The sequence below is a fragment of the Onychostruthus taczanowskii genome, unplaced genomic scaffold (assembly GCF_017590055.1).
Source record: "Onychostruthus taczanowskii isolate IOZ18803 unplaced genomic scaffold, ASM1759005v1 scaffold104, whole genome shotgun sequence".
In the NCBI taxonomy this organism is placed as follows: domain Eukaryota; kingdom Metazoa; phylum Chordata; class Aves; order Passeriformes; family Passeridae; genus Onychostruthus; species Onychostruthus taczanowskii.
In genome coordinates, this window is record NW_024496968.1 from 1,489,482 (window position 1) to 1,506,323 (window position 16,842).

Sequence of the window (16,842 nt, forward strand, 5' to 3'; positions counted from 1 at the left end):
GGTTTTACAGGGCTGTTGTTTACTGTACTTGTAACATGAGAAAAAACAATGGGGTCATGTAATTTTCAGAACAAAATTTTATATATGGATGACTGCTGGAAGAGACTGAAATCTTTTGATAGATCTAATGTCCTTGATAAACTGACAGCATGTTGGCAAGTGAAAGTGTGTATCGACAAATACAAACTTTCACAAATATGTAAGGATTCATTTGAATTAATTATCTACATAAATTGTTTATGTAAAAATTAATTTATACACATCTCACTGTAGGAAGCTCAGCAAAGATTCCTAGTTAGTTTCTTGAGCCACCCAGTAAAAGCAGCAAAATTTCAGAGTGACAACTACAAATCTATACTGATAACAACCAAATAGCCCTAAAAGAAGAGAAGGAGAGAAGTCTTTGAACATTTTAAGATTATTAGATTACAGGGTTTTTTTCCTTTTAGCTAGAACATCTTATACATCTTTGAGAACAGATAGTTCTCTTTAAAAAAGCACATATGAAATGAAAACAGCCAGCCTTGCTTGGAAGCTCTCCAGTTAGAATATCTTTTTATCTGGGATAGAGACAAACTTCAGTCCTCAGTTTCAACCTTTGTGATATCAGAACATGAACTGATGAGGTCAAAAGGGGAAAGGTGGACATAAATCTCTGACAAAGAAAAGCAAAGCACTGCATGTAACACATCATTTTCCTTTTATTCTTGAGCAAGCTTCGTGAAAATTTGCCTAAAAATTTCCATAATCTCCTAGCATCAGCCATGCGGCACTTGATTTTTTAGATCAGTGCATGAAGTCTTACTAATATTTAAATTTTCTTAATTTATTTTTCATTTGCATACAGTATGTTAGTACAATTGTGGTGTTGCTCTTCAGCAGTGCACTTTGGGTGCAGGATTTAACAACTCACATTGTACTTGTTAGAAACTCATCAGAACAAGTTGTTTAAGATGATCAGGCATGGCTCTTGTTTTACCTGTACTGTGTTTAATCTTTAAGCAATAGGCGTTTCATGTGCTGTATTATTTCAAGTTAAGAAAAATCTGAGAAAACTATTGCAACAACAACAACAAAAAAGGATAAAATCTTGTTCAGAGTAGCTGTTTTGCTTTCTAGCACGAACTATAATTATTTTAATCGCAATGATAAATGTTCCTTTTAAATGTGGTTTCTAGTGAGTGTATCCCACTCACTTTTTCAGGGGAAACTAATCCCATTTTTATGCACCTGAAAGCAAATGTTCATTTCACATTTTCTCTTTTTTTCCCCCTTCTCATGGATCTACAGAAATTTATGATGAAGGTAAGGAAGTTAAACATTTGGTATTATACTTCCTATGTATTCCTAAAATTTAATTAATTATATTTATTGATTTTTAACAACAGAATCAAACTCACCTTCTTGAACATAAAACATGCCAAATTAAAAAAAAAAATTAATTTAGAAACCACGGTGACTCTGGTTTGTTTTGGGGTTTTGATTGTGAAGGACAAAAGGCAGACTGTAGAGAAAGGATTTTTGTCTGCTTTCTCTAATTTTCACTTCACACTAATCCTTTCAGTGAAAGTGTAGCATTACGTGGTAAATACAAATCTTGAGACAATGAATAAATAACAGAAGTTACAGTAAAACATTTCAGCAAGCAGTACATTTTTTCTTCTGTCACAATAATGCTGTTGTGATGGTTTTGTGTCTCACCTGTGGGTTTGTTGGGCAGCTTTTAGAGTGTCACAGGCATTTGCTGGAGCTCTGTTTCTTGGGGCTGCTTTTTTGTCTCTTTTTTTTTTTTGTTCTCATTAAGAATATGACAAAGCACTTCAACCTCCAAGCATTTTGAATAACTGACATTAAATAATTACCTGCAGTTTTCTCCAAAATGTGGTGCTTATCCATTTTCTACTTTAATTACTAATCTATTTCCAATTCAACATCTAAACTGATTTCTTTACCGAGTTTTATCCCCTAAGAATTTACTTAACTATGGTATGGTCCTGCTTCACTGTCACTCTCCAAAAGTGAGCAATTCTCAGCTAGATAAGCAGTTCTATTTTAAGGGCTGGAGTTTTCTTAGCATGATTCCTCTGCTGATCCATCTTTCCTTCCCACTCGACTCTTATTCTTTATCTGTGAGTTTCTTTCTTGAGTGACAAGGATGATTCACATTCCTTGTACCATACAACAACAGAAAAAGCTTAGTCACGATCCTTAACCTGTGAAAAATGCCTACCTCCTCCACTTATTTAGCTCTAAAATAACCAGGAATATTTTTTATGTCCTATGCAGATAAAGAGGAGGAGAATGGGGGAAGAGAAATCCTCACTAGGCTAAAGGACAAATCGATAAATTTTATCTTCCTGGGCAATTTCTTTTCCAAAACACTGGAAGTGCTTGAAAGTAGGCATTTGTAATGGAAGTATTGCCCCAGCCATAAATATAAATGTTTTACATATAAATCTGGAAGCAGACAATCAATATTATTTACTTTTGATTAATTTTTACTGCTGTGTCTGCTATTCATTGTCATGAAGCTTCCTATTGCTAGGAAAGTGATAACATAAATGCAGTGTCAGAAATATTAATAATGGTGAATATTTGAAGTGTTTGTAATTCTGCCTTCCAGCAGGTCAATGTTAGCAAAATCGGGATAATTTAGCATGGTGCTGGCACAAATATTTGACATAATTATTCTATCTTTTTAATGTAGATAGTAAATATTTCTGTGTTCTCAACAGAGTAAGACATGCTTATGGGGTTTTTTTGGCCAGCTGATTTATTCAAATTCAGATTTTTGTGTGATGTTTATATAGAACACATGTTGTGATGCAGCTTTAAATTCAAGCCATCTTTATGAAACTTATAGTTTACCTGAAGTAATTTTTCTAGGTTTTTAGTCTTTTTTTGGCCTGGCACAAAATCGGAGGTAGCTGCTAATCAAGTTAATAAAAGAAGTTTGTTTTGTTACATTTTTCTTGCTTTTTGTGTTACTTTTTTTTTTTATTTTTAATTTTTTGGTCACAGTGGCCATCATTATCTGGGAGTAAGGTACCAGCAGTCATCAATCATGCTAATCTCTATGGCTGAATTTTTGCAGCATTTGCTGTTTGATAGTGAATTTCACAGAAAGCCTATAGTAGTTTGAGTAAATATAAAGACATGAATATGTATAGCATATATAATGTCTTGAGAGATTCAGCTTCCTATTTGCTGTTCTCATATGACATGGTGTGTAGGCTACCGTGAGACAAAGGGGTTTTAGACTATTTGAATTCACCCTTTGGTATTGCTCTTATGTGACAGGAGCAGAGTGAGGGAATATTATCTCAATGCCTCATGTCAGTGAATTGATTTACTTTGTATCTTTAAATTTTAAGCAACTAAATGCTAGTTGTTTGGTGCCAACCGCTGGAAATGGCAACCCAAGAGCACAGTAATTGCAAAAGGGTTAGGATTGTTGTTTTCTTCCATAGAAGAATTCAAGGGTTCTGGGCCTGGATGCTGTGACTTGGGAGAGGAAATTACTTCTGTTCTTTATCAATATTTTAAAATAAAAATGTATACTTCTGTGAGCAAGAAGAAGATGTAAAACTTCTTGGCTTATTCTCTGTAGCTTTGTAGTCTTTACTGCTTGCAGCATTTTCAAGTTCTCTGATGTTGCTGAAGATGTAATTTCCCAGTGTTAGTATTCCAAGCATCCGTTGCTTAGTTTTTCCTGACTAATCTTGTCTCGCGAGCCTTCTAGATCTGTTCCAGGGTTACTTTGCAAGTTCTGCAGTGATTCAACCTGTTTCCACACATTCTGTTTTCACCACTGCTTGGGTTTTCTGGACTCTGCTTGGCACTCATCTTGCAAAACTGAAATGCCAGACTTAGAGCCATGGATATCCTCAGCTCTCCGTGTAACCACGAGCAGAATGCTCAGATTTCAGGTGGGCTGAATTACTGACCAAAAGGGCCTTTTTTCTATCTACTGGCTATTTAGTTGCTTTAAGCCACATCATCTGAGTGCTTTGTCATCTGTATTAGGTCTGGCTGAGATGGAGTTTGTTTTCCCCACAGCAGCCCTCATAGTGCTGTGCTTTGCATTGGTGGCAATAACACGCCGGTGTTTTGGCTGTTGCTGAGCAGCACTGGCACAGCATCAGCACTGTCTCTCCAACATTCCACCTCTCATCTATGGGCTGATGTCAGAAAGATCTTGGGATAGGACACACCTAGGACACTAGACCTAAATTTACCAAAGGAATATTCCATACCATATGATGTCAGCTCATATATAAAAGCTACGAAAAGGAGAAAGTGGAGGCATTTGTTGTTGACAGCATTTGCCTTCTGGAGCAACATGATGCATGCTGAAGCCCTGCTTCTGGGGAAGTGACCAGACATTTTCTGATGATCGGGAGTAGCAAATAAAATATTTTTGCTTTTTTCCTTTACTTGTATGCATGCATGACCTCTCGCTTCTGCTTTAGTAAGCTGCCTTATCTCTCCTGTTTCCATCTTACTTTTTCTCCCCTGTCCAGCTGAGATAAGGGAGTGATAGAGCAGCTTAGGGGGCACCTGGCATCTAGCCAAAGTCAACCCACCATATCAGAATTTTTTTTTTAGCTTTTCATTTCCAGCTTTCCATGTAATTGATCATAGTGATATTAAGAGAACAAGCCTTCCCAGCTGGCTGTTGCTCGGTATCAGAAAGAAGCTCTCATTAGTCATCTGTAGCTGTGTTCAGTGTGAAAGAGTTTAGACAGCATGGACTTGTGGGGAGCAAGAGGTCTCATTGGACACGTACCTATTGTGGCCTCCTATTCTAGGCAGCTTTGTAGCACTGCATCATTGCTGATTTTAGATAAATACTGGCCTCCATCAGCATTGGTGTACAACAGATTGAGAAATTGCACATTAATAATGAAATCAATAGGTGAGTAGATATTATGTTGCTATGGAAATATTTTGAGAATCATCTCCTCTACAGAAGTGGTTGTAGTGTTGTGCAAATATTTATGTGTAGAATCATGGTGGGATGGTTTTAAGCCATGGGACATGACCTCCCAGGTCCCTTTATTAATTTCCTGATTCCTTTCACTTCATGACTAGTTCTGCCATCTGGGGTTTTCCTTCTAAGCAAGGATTCAAAGTTTTCAAGATTTAAATGTATTCCACATCCTTTCAATAATTTTTGGTTTTGTCTTGCAGGTTGCTTAAATAGAAAGCTTTAATTTGCTTAAATGAAGGAAGTTGCAGAGAATTTTATATAAACAAAGCACGTTTCTTGTGCTGTCACTGGTGTGGTTTTTTTTTTTTTTTTCCCCAGTAACTAGCTCACAATAAATACTTGCATTAACCTGCCGGTTTTAAAAACTTTCTTCAGCATCAATATCAACAGCCTTACATATCTGATCTTGACATAGGTTGTTTCAGATTGGGAACTCCAGGGCCTAAATACACTTGTACTCAGAATACATGGTAGTTGCTTTTTTTCATGCCAGTAGATGTGGTCAGGTCTGGGTTTCCTATTTGATTTATTTCTAATGGATCAAACACAGAATTTCAGAATGTAATAAATTCTCTTGAATGAAAAAATTGACAGCTGCAATGTGGGTCCTGGGGAATGGACTTGGAAAAGATTTTGTCACTGGAAGAGCATTTCCTTTTTTATGTAAATATAATTATTTGGCATTTCCATCAGTGGTGGGTGCAATATCCTGCTTTATTTCTGTACTTGTGGTAGGTTTAAATTTAAAATGGTTTAAAACATGTAACTGTAGGCTATTCTGTATTTAATTCTATACTTCTGGTTATGTATTTAGACTAAATGTCCAGATTTAGAAATAGAAGTATTTTTTAAATAACTTTGTAGTTTTCTAACAGTATAAGGTCCTGAACTTCATGAAACCTGGAACATCCTTGTGATGGAGAACATCATGCCTTTTGTATTCATATTTGCTAGTGTTTTTATGGAAGTATTCGTGTAGTACATCTAACATGCTGCTGTCTCCAGCATCTGACTTAAGTTCGAGATGACCATTGTCTATGTGTTCCATTTTAATGAAGTGTGAGTAGTCAGTGCTTTAAAGGACATTGTTTTACTCCAATGTACATATGAAACAACCACTAATAGTCATATTTGAAACTTATAATGGTGTCTTGAAAAACACTTGCAAAGAAAAATGGGGACTATGTTGCTTCTTTTATTGTACCACCATGTTACCATATTCAGTGCCATGAAAGCAGTTTTGCAGTATTTTTTTAGAAATCCATTAAAAGCAATATTGATTGGTCATAAGTTCCATCTAGATTCTTAGGGCTGGATTTGGGGCTCAGAGGAAATACAAGGCTGTACAGCTGATTGTGATTAAGTCATGCTATCCCATAACTGTAAATTATATGGACTGCATTTTTGAAGGATTTACTGATGTGGTTTATTGTTTCATTTGTGTTTTTTTTTTTTTTTTAAATTATTTTTGAAGTCTATCAAAGTTATTTTTCCTTACACTTTAGTCTTTGTACTGTCATTTTCCATGTAGCACATGTGAATAACTCCATTCTAATAATATGGAACTCTCATAGAATGAAGCAGGAAAAGCCTTTACATGCTACTGAAAAACTCGCTATGTTATTTTGTATCAGTGTTTCTAGAGTGTGAATCAGTTCCTGTGTGACGCATTCAGTATTTTTAAATTTCTTTTGTGGGTGACTAGACTTGTTTGAATAGTCATGTGTTAAATGCAATTGCTCTCAGGCTTTCTTAAGAATTTTATTTCTGAATAATAACATCATAGAAGCTTTTTCTTTACATATGCAAAGCATTGAAATAACTGTCTTGTTTAAATACTTCTAAATGCTTTCACATGGCTGTCTCTCTGGTACCTCCCTGAAGATCAGAGCTTTTTCTGTTTTCTCACATATTTGAAGATTGTGCAGACCTGTGAAGAAAAGTCAGCAAAAAAATAGTCAGCATTTGCTTGCAGTACGGTTCTCATTGGTCTAAGGGATGTTTTTGCCTAGTAGAAATAAGGCTGTTAGTATAAAAAAATAGAATGGTAATAGCTGCCTTAGAATCATGGATGCCACAGGGTTATTCACCAGCCTATAAAAGGTCTCATTGTGAGGTTTCCAAAAGCACAAATGGTTTTAAAACTTGTATTCATGTGACCATGATTAATTTCCTGCAGCTTCTCTTGTGTGTGCAGAAGTGCAGCAGTGCACCACAGGCACAGCAGTGCAGGTGCTGTTGTGAGTCTTTTGGTCTGTGAGGGGATTGATTACATGTCTGTGCCTGTGACAATCATGGTATTCACGGTAAAATGGGCAATTTTTATTGTTCTATCTTTGCACATTTTACTACATAACTTTCAGGTTGTAGTTTCTGAGTACTTTTTGGCATTTTAATCCTTTTTCTATTAAGAAAACATAGAAATATGTATCCCAATTTTAGCTTATTGTTTTTGATTTTTGTTTACAATAACACTCTTTACATCAAGTTAAACAGCTCAGATCTTAATCTGTTGTCATTGCCTGGTCTTCCAATGTATTGAATTTGCAAGCTGTTTATATTTTTTTGAATGCTCATTTATTCAGCTCTAATTCTTGTTGTTCTATTCTAAATTGCCTTTTCTTTAGAAATGACTTTTGGATAATGAGATGACTCCAAATTAATCTTGTATTCCAGCTGCAGAAATATTACAGATGATGGGCAGTTTACATGAAGTTTTCACAAGCAGTGTGAATTTGTCAGTCCTGTGTACTTTCAATCTGAAATTATTATATTTAGATTTTTTGCCCGTTCTGAAGACTTTTAAGTTTTTTTGTATACTCCACATTCTTGGGAAATAAAATGTGAAGAGTTTTTGTTAATATAATTGACACTCCTGAATATCATAGCTTGTAGTACTTCAATGGATAAGTTATTCTTTGAAAACAAAAGTATTTTTATTCAGCTTGGTTTTATTCAAGGAATAAATAAGAATGTATTGTTCAACTTGGAAATTACTCTGAAAATTGGAAATTTTAAACATAAAGAAAATAAGACTCATGATAAATAATGTGGTTGTTAGCAACTGCCTTGCATTATAATGCCTTTCAAACATCTGTGCAAAAATCTGTGGCCATTATGGATTGAATTAGTCAGCATTGTGGCTTCCAAGTAGTCTTGCAGAATCTTCTGATTGCAATATTAGAATAAATTTGGTAAAACTTCAGTGTCAGATTTCATCTTGGATGTTGCATTTTTGCCACAGAAATATAATAGTTAAAAATTAATTTTTTTTTAATGTGGAAAATTTAATTTTCTGCTGGAAGTGGAAATCAAGGATTATTTCAGTATGCAGTCATGGTCCAACAGCTACTTGCTGTGCAGCTTCTGGCATAAAGATAAATGCTGAGTATGTAGTTATGAAATGAGCTGTTAAAATAGGAAATGAACTTAGAGGTATGTACATGTCCTGGAAGACAAGCTCCAGAATGGAAGGCAGTTTCATAGAGGCAGCCTTGTTTTCTATCTTGTTCTGTATTTTTCTGTTTCATCTTTTCACTTTGTGTCCAAAAGAATGGTTTGATTATGATTGCCTCCCAGAAATCCTTAAGCGGAAAATGCCATAAATGTTATTACATTTCAAAAACAAACTGCAGTCTTGCTTGCATTCTTCTAATGGACAAAGTAATACTAATTAAAAAGAATTACTTTAATCCTCTTGGAAAAAAAAAATTATCTAAAAACCTGCTCCTCCATTTTTGACAAAAGTGATTTAATGTTTTTAGAACCTACCTTTCTCCTGTTCAGCTACAAGTGAGAATTTAACAAAATAGGTGATAGACAAATCAATATAGCCAAAGTAAGGGCAAGCTAATATTACTGTGATTTTGTGGGTTATGCTATTCAATTTTATGCAACAGGCAGTAAAATCTTTATGCTAGATATCAAATGTATGGATAATAAAATAGAATACTTTTGATAAAAATGCGGGTGAAATTTTGACATTTTTTTCATATTACTGACTTTGTTAGTTGGGTACCTCTGTGTACTGTTGATAAAGTTTGTGGGTAAATCTGAAATTCTGGTAGGGCAGTGTGTTCACAGCAGTTCTTTTCTCTCTTCCCCATGTGATGAGTAGCAGACATTCAGTGTTCATCTTTGGCACAGTGGGCCTGACATTATCAAATGCCTAGTTCTTTCCTCTTGCCTTTGGAAAAAGTGGTGGTGCTAATGGTAGCTCAGTGTTAAGTCTTCATATCTTATTGTCAAGACTCTGCCTGCGACAAACTCCATGGCTTTGACTATTTCTTAGTAAAAATTCATGTCTTCCAGTCTTCCAAAGAGATTTTTTCAGTGTGCCTCCCTGCATTTTGCCTGCTATCCAGTTTGTTGACAGTCAAAATATACCTTATGTCCATCAAGCTGCTCTTTTCTCAATAAACATAAAAGCCAGAAACTTTTGGCAGTTTCTTAAAAATGCTAAAATTATTACCTTTTAAGTACTTGCTGCTTCACCACCTATCCCTCTTGTTTTCTCCTCGACCAAGTAATTCAAAGTTCAATAAATGCTAACGCATAAAAGATAAAGAAGGGCAACAAATAAACATGGAAGGAAAATAACTGTGTTGCTATCATAGCCATTCAATTAAATTGATCTTCAGCACTGAAATGTAGCTGCCAGAGGTGTAAGATAGTATGATTTTTAAAATTTATTTTGTAATGAATCCGATGTTCCAGTCAAACTGATGATCAGTCTTCTGTGGTAAAAGGAAGGATATAAATACCATATAAAAGTAATTAAACTCCTTAAAATTAAATGAAGGATTCCTATATGAAAGATTAATGCTGCTTATGGAGTTATCACATTTATAGATTCATAAAATATTTACTTAGCACTGCTTCTTAGAGAGTGTGCTGTGCATAATGTTACGTGAGTTGTTCTGTCAGAGAAGTAAGAACTTATGCTCTTGACAGTGTCTTATCAGACAGTCTTTGCTACTGTCCCGTGCTAGTCTTCTGAATTTCAGCATAAGGAATACATAAAACTTCAGAAGAAATTGAAGATTTTTTCATGCCTTAAAAAGATTTATTTATTCTTTCATGAGTAGTTAAATTGATTATTGATTAATAGAAACTGTGGTGAATATACTGGGGGGAAAATGGTTTTAGTTTCTTGGAATAAAAGTGAATTTTATCACTTTAATTTTCTTTTACTCAAGATTTATGCTGTTTCTCAAGAGGAACTATTGCTTGGACACGATTCCTGAGTTTTCCTAATGTCCACATACTGCTGAGTTAGCTTGGATGTCTTTGAGCATTTACCTGTCCTAGCATATAAAGAATTCTGTCTGATAATACTAAAGCAGTGTGGGACAAAGCAATTTGCAGGTTGATGGTCTTCAGTATGGTTGAGAACCACATTACTCTCTAGTAAAATTAGGAGAATATTCAAAAATCTCCCTCTGCATACCATCTCTCTTGGAAGGATATAATTTGTAGGAAAAATGGGTGAAGACATTTAACAATAGTTGAGTTTGTAGAGGGTAGCATGACACACATCTAAGCTGCTCTTAGAGGCTACCTTCTTTCAGCACAAGGAAAAAGGTTTTGAGATTCTAGAACATATTTTTTTACCAAAAAGTGATGGCTCAAAGTACACAGTGTTCTCTCATCTTTCTTTCTCAAAAGGTTCCATTTTATTAAAACATACCAGTATATCGTTTCTCTTTGCCTTTCAGTCTGCACAAGGTGGTGGACATAGAACACTGCTCTACGGGCATGCAATCCTGCTGCGCCATTCCTACAGCGGCATGGTATGTAACTGTGTTACATCAGCTGGGAGCAGCAGGGATTTCTTTTTTGTTTGAAAGTTATGTTTGAAGATGCCCAGAATATTACCATTTACTGATATCTGGGGAATTATATCAGAGGCATTTTACTGTGGTCCCTAGAAACCTTTATGAAGGGTAGGTGCTTAGAAATACAAACCCAAGCTGGTTGTATGTGGGTAAGTGCCAAAACTAAGTCTGGTTCCCCTACTGCTGAGTCCTCTGTTTGTCAGTCTCAGTTGGTGAGTTTTCAGTTCTTTCCCCTTGGATTTTCCATATTGCATAAGCTATGACTGAATCTACAGCTGGCGACTTGTTGTCAACTTGAGCGTGTTAGAGACTGAGTGGAAAAGGAGATTCCTTCTTACATGTATTTTGGACAGAAGTCTTAGTTGGAAATTCCTTGATGAGTTATACAGGTTCCAAACTCCTTACCTAAAAGTGAGGCTTCATGGAGCTGAAATCTGATGCAACTAACTCCATTATTTCCACTCTTAGGTTTCCTGTCTCAATGATAAGATAACCTGGGAAGACTGAGAGGTTATTTTAGAACACATATTTTTGTCAAGACTCCTTGAGTCTAAGCACTTCAGCTTATCAGGCATACTTGTTCTTGGTAATAACCAATGGGGATAATCTAAGAATATTTTAATCATGTGTTGATGTTTTTTTGTATTCTTAGAAGTGAGCAGAACAAGTAATGTATGCTGTTTCTTTTGGTAGTACCTATGCTGTCTCTCTACATCTCGATCGTCAATGGATAAGCTGGCATTTGATGTAGGATTGCAAGAAGACACAACAGGTAACCACTAGTTTAAAAGACTATATAATGAAGAATACTGTCAATCTAAAAATGAAAGTGTAAGAATTGTGTAGTTAGATTGTTTGCTTGTTTTTTAAGGCTTTTCTTTAGGTAGGAGTAGTAAAAATATCAGATGCAACAATTGAACAATTCCAAGATCTGAGTTCTTTTCTGAGTAGCATGGTTTTAGTTAAAGAAGCCCATCTGAAAGAAAGATTTATCATGGGAACAGAATTTGTATTAGACTTTAGTATTTACACATATTCTGGGGGGGTTAGCGGCACTAACAGTCAGTAAAAGTTGATGAACATACTTGAATTTGGATTAATGTGATCTTCCAAATATTATTTTAAGTGGTATGTAAATGCTTATTTTCATTGCCCTTAGTTATGGGTTGCTCTATTTCTTTATCCAAATTCTCAGCAGAATATTCTTCAATGTCTTTTCCAGAATCTGTAATGAAGGTGACAGGTAATTGTTTAGCAAAAGCAGCCTGGACTAGGTTGCCTAGAGAACACAGAGAGCTGTCACCTTATTCAACTGTGGAGACACTGTTCCAGAGGTCCTGCTCTTTTGCTTATGTGAATTATTTAGAGCTGAGTTTCCAACAAGGTGATGCAGGAATGATACTAGTTATGGAAAACACATGGATACTTGGTTTGGCCCAGTGAAAAGTGGATCAGAACTTCTAAGACTGAAACAAGTGTGACAGTAACATCAGTAACACTGGGCCCTTTCTTTCCTGTTTCATTCTTGGCTGTTACTCAATATTGACATTAGGTGAGGCTTGCTGGTGGACCATACATCCTGCTTCCAAACAACGATCAGAAGGAGAAAAAGTGCGTGTTGGAGATGATCTGATTTTAGTCAGTGTCTCTTCAGAAAGATATTTGGTAAGTTGTATAAAATTATATGTACAGCGGTTCTTCTACAGAAAAAAAAAAAAGTTAACGAAAGTTTTACAGAAAAATCTGGCTTACAATTCCACCTCCTAAAAGTAAAACTTTGGGTCCTTAAACTGCTTTCTTAAATAATATTTTGAAAAACAACATACTGAAGGTCTGGAAAGTGTGATATATGACTAATCTAATTTTTGATCATTTCAGTAGTGGAATAGAGTTTAAAATTTTGCTTAGATGAAAAGAAGTGATTACAGAAAAAATAAATTTCTAAATTTCATGACTGAGATGTTTAGAATCCATGTGAGTGTTCATAGGTTAACAACACTATCATATATATTAAAACTTTGTACAAAATTTTGGGATATCTAACATAGGTTTATCGGATTTGTGGCCTTAGAAGGTCCGTATTTTACTGAGATGATGTACAGTATATAGAGCTGACATGTCAAATGAAATATAATTGAAATACTCAATGATTAAATAGAATTGAAATATTTTATAAGTTTTTGTGCTAGCTGCTTCTTATCACTGGTTTATACAGCTTTCTTCTTCACAAAAGGATCTCCCATTTGTTCTGTAATGAAGCAGGTCAGCACTTTAAGATGTATTTCTGTTTTATTCTTGGTGTTGCAAACACTTGAACTCCTCTTTATGGCAAAAATAAGGTGAAAATAAGAAGAAAATAATTTTTCTGGAAGCTTCTGAAAAATCAGCCCCAGTGATTTGGCCCAACTTAAAAAAAGATTCTTTAATGAGGAAGTGTTTTGAGTTTGTCAAAAAATCTGTCTCAGATCAGGAGGGCATTGATGATGTTGAAGGGCCTTGAGGGGAAGGAATTTGAGGAGCAGCTGAGGTCACTTGGTCTGTTCACCATGGAGGAGTCTGAGGGGAGATCTCACTGTAGTTACAGCTTCCTCACGAGGGGAAGAGGAGGGGCAGGCACTGATCTCTTCTCTGTGGTGACCAGGGACAGGACCCATGGGAATGGCCTGAAGCTGCTTCAGGAGAGGTTTAGGTGGGATATTGGAAAAGGGTTCGTTATCCAGAGGGTGACTGGGCACTGGAACAGGCTCACCAGAGAAGTGGTCACAGCACCAAGCCTGACAGAGTTTGGACATCACTTTTGGGCACAGGTGTGATTCTTGGGGATGGTGCTGTGCAGGGCAGGAAATTGGACTTGATGATCCTTGTGGGTCCCTTCCAGCTCTGATATTCTATGATTGTATGAATTGTGCATATAACATTAAAATTTATTCTCTATTATTCACTGTTTTAAAATGAGTTTTTAAATTTTTTTTAAAGTGTTTAAGAAAAAAGTGAGTAGTTGAATAAGATGTCATGTATAAAATTGAAAATATTCTCCCTTCTATTGGAAACACATAGGAAAATGAGAATACAATTGTTAGAATATAATTGTAACTTCTAATTAGAAGCTCAATAGCTCATTTAATTAGTTTTTTGTAATTAGATCTTCTGAAAACTTTCTGGTCATTTTTGCATTTAAAAATTATTTTAAATAATTACTTTTAAGAGAATTGTAACTACACATAGTGAAAAAACAACTTCTTGTGGACTGAATTTTTGAGAAATCAAATTAATGGAAAGGTTTTATTCAAAGACATTGGATTTCTTTGAATTGCTGAACTGAGTTGCTGAAGTTGAATTTTGGTACAGATTGTGTCTCTGTGTAGGCACATCCTGGCCTCTAATTAGTAATAATCAGCTCAGCCTATTATTTAGGTTTTGTGCCTCAGCTGTTGATTCTCAAGGCTATTACATGTACTTTTATACAGCAAGAGGCACAATTCTGTCTGCAGAGACTGATTTTCCTTAAGATGTGGTGTTAATGCATGTACTGCTTGTTCCATGCAAAATATCAATATACTAAAAATAAATAATATTTTCAGTGCAGAGAGAAATAACACTGTATTAAAGTCTTAAAGTGTTTTAAAGCTAGATTGTAGTGAATAGTTATTAATCCTATTTCAGTTATATACCTCTGGTTTGACAGTAAGATGGAGCAAGGATTCAGCAAATTAACTTAACTCTAACATGCACTCACATATTTTTATGATCAGATGTTTTTCAAGACTAGATTAAGAGCAGGTAAACTATGTAGCCCCACAATCATAAAAATATTAGTGGCTTTGCTACCTATTCAGTAATTGTACTTCTGCACTGTCAATAAAGCAGTGAAGTTTTCATGAAAATTGAAACAGTTGATAAAGAATAATCAGTGAGTTACCAATATTTTTCATGAAAGCCCTCTCTCTGTCTTAAGCTGTTTGTCTTAATCCATTTGGCTGTTTCCAAAATAACTTCAAAGGATATAAGTTTGAAAATATTCACAATTCATTGTTCACATGTTGAGTGCAGTGTCGTGTTGTAGGTGTTATTTTGTACAATTCTTAAAAGAATGGAGCAACTGATATCTTTTGTAAAAGTTAGGACAGTGGAGAGATTAAGTTATTTTTGTGAATCTGCTCCAACAGTGAGACCAAATAAGCTCTGTTGAATCCAGTTAAGGAGTGCTTTTTCTAAGGGGGTGGAGTTCCTCATATGAATTCCGTGACAGACAATAATGTCCATCAGGATGCTGAGGGTTAGGTTTGTGTATGTTGCATACTCTACAATTAAAATCTTCGGAAAATATAAGTTCTCCATCAAATGTTTTATGTAACTATGCTGTTAGGAATGGGGCTGGGATGTCATCTTTGTATATTGCAGTATTGCTCTATGTTTTCAAGCAATTTGCTAATTCTTTCTGAATGAAGAAAAATAGGTTAACCATCCTGGGGCAAAGATGTGCATGTAAAAATAACAGATGAAAAGAGTTCATTCATAGGGCATGGCTTTTTCAAAATGTAGTCAGCTCTTAGTTGAATTTGTATAATGCAAGAGGAGAGAAGAACTATGTCAACTTCCTAAGTTCATCTTCCAGTTGTGTGGCTTTATCTTAGTTAATTTAACATTGACTTTGACACTTTATGATCTCAGTGTAATCAGTAGATTTTTGTTTAGACCTCATTTGGTTGGCAGCACTCTTAAGCATTAAGAAAATATCAGGACTTTGTTGTAGTACCCCTTCTCCTCTTTCCACAAAATAAAGTACTTTGGGACAATTGTCTCTATTTTTTCCCTAAAGAGTTATCTTTCTATTTACACCTACCATGTACTAAACTGGTAGGAAGATCAGTGTTAAAATGGTAAGCTAAATGTCCGGAGAGGTGGATTTTGGCTTTTGACTCACAGCAATGTCCCAGGGCAAGTTGTTCAGTTGCTCTGACTCTCATTATCTACCTAGACAATGAGATTTTGGATCCTTATTATGCTGTGTAGCATTTCTGAGGAGAAGCACTTACATAAGTGCTTGTGGCATTATATAATGTCTGAGCTGTGCTATTGCCACATATTTCAGAGGGAGAACTTGGCTCTGCTGAACTCTGTTAGCATAGAGCAAAAAGATATTCTGCTATAAATGTTGCCACCGTTTTAGTTCAAGCCAGAGTTGCTATGTTTCCTTTCTTGAGGCAGTACAGCCTGACAAAGAACAGATGTGATATTTCCAGCATGTTTCCCCAAATTGTACATAGTAGTATCTACCTCAGCACTGAGCTTTGCCTATGCCTCTTGATAACTACATATTTGTAGTATTGATATTGCTTTCAATACTGCCAATTTTCAATAGCTTAGAAGTTTAGTTAGTTGCAATTTCTTTCAAATTCATGAACTCTCTAAACAGCTTTTAAACATAATTCAAGAAAAAGTCCTTAGACATGAAGCTGAAATACAAAATACATAAATGAAGTAAAAACTGAAAATTTTTATTCATCAGGTTGAATAACTCTGGCTGAGAAGTCAGGAAAGAGGGAAGCACCTCAGCTTTGAATCTACAGTGCACAGTTTTCAGTATGTTACAACAGTTTTATATACCCTGTGGTTAATATGTAGTTACTGAGTTACTGTCTCAGTGGCTGCAATGCAGACCTGCAACTGCATTATGCAGATCTGTGAACAAGCCTTGACATTTATTTGACTGATATGACTTTTTTTTTTTTTTTTTTTTTTTTTTTTTTTTTGGGCTACTGACAACCAGCAAGAAACTAATTGGGAACTGATGGCAGAGTTCCCTTTCAAAAATAATAGCATTCAAATTAGCTTGAACTTTTTTAAAGGTGGAGTCAATATAAGCCACTACTCCTGGAAAGGAGGAGAGGTTCCTCAGTATTGCAAAGGCACTACTTCTGTTTCCTTTTGCATCAAACACAGTGTTTATTTTCAGCTCCTAGTTTTACTTCTCGTATCATGTGCTTGGAACAGCTTCCAAGTATCTGTATT

At 35.4% G+C, this 16,842-nt stretch overlaps 1 protein-coding gene across 1 annotated transcript in view; it reads left to right on the top strand.

Moving 5' to 3' along the window:
* RYR2 (ryanodine receptor 2) overlaps positions 1 to 16,842 on the top strand; it is a 381,210-nt gene that overhangs the window by 142,225 nt on the left and 222,143 nt on the right. The window contains exons 5-7 of the mRNA XM_041413766.1: positions 10,711 to 10,785; positions 11,524 to 11,602; positions 12,383 to 12,495. Of these exons, the coding sequence (XP_041269700.1) occupies positions 10,711 to 10,785; positions 11,524 to 11,602; positions 12,383 to 12,495 (267 nt within the window). The remainder of the gene's footprint in view (positions 1 to 10,710; positions 10,786 to 11,523; positions 11,603 to 12,382; positions 12,496 to 16,842) is intronic.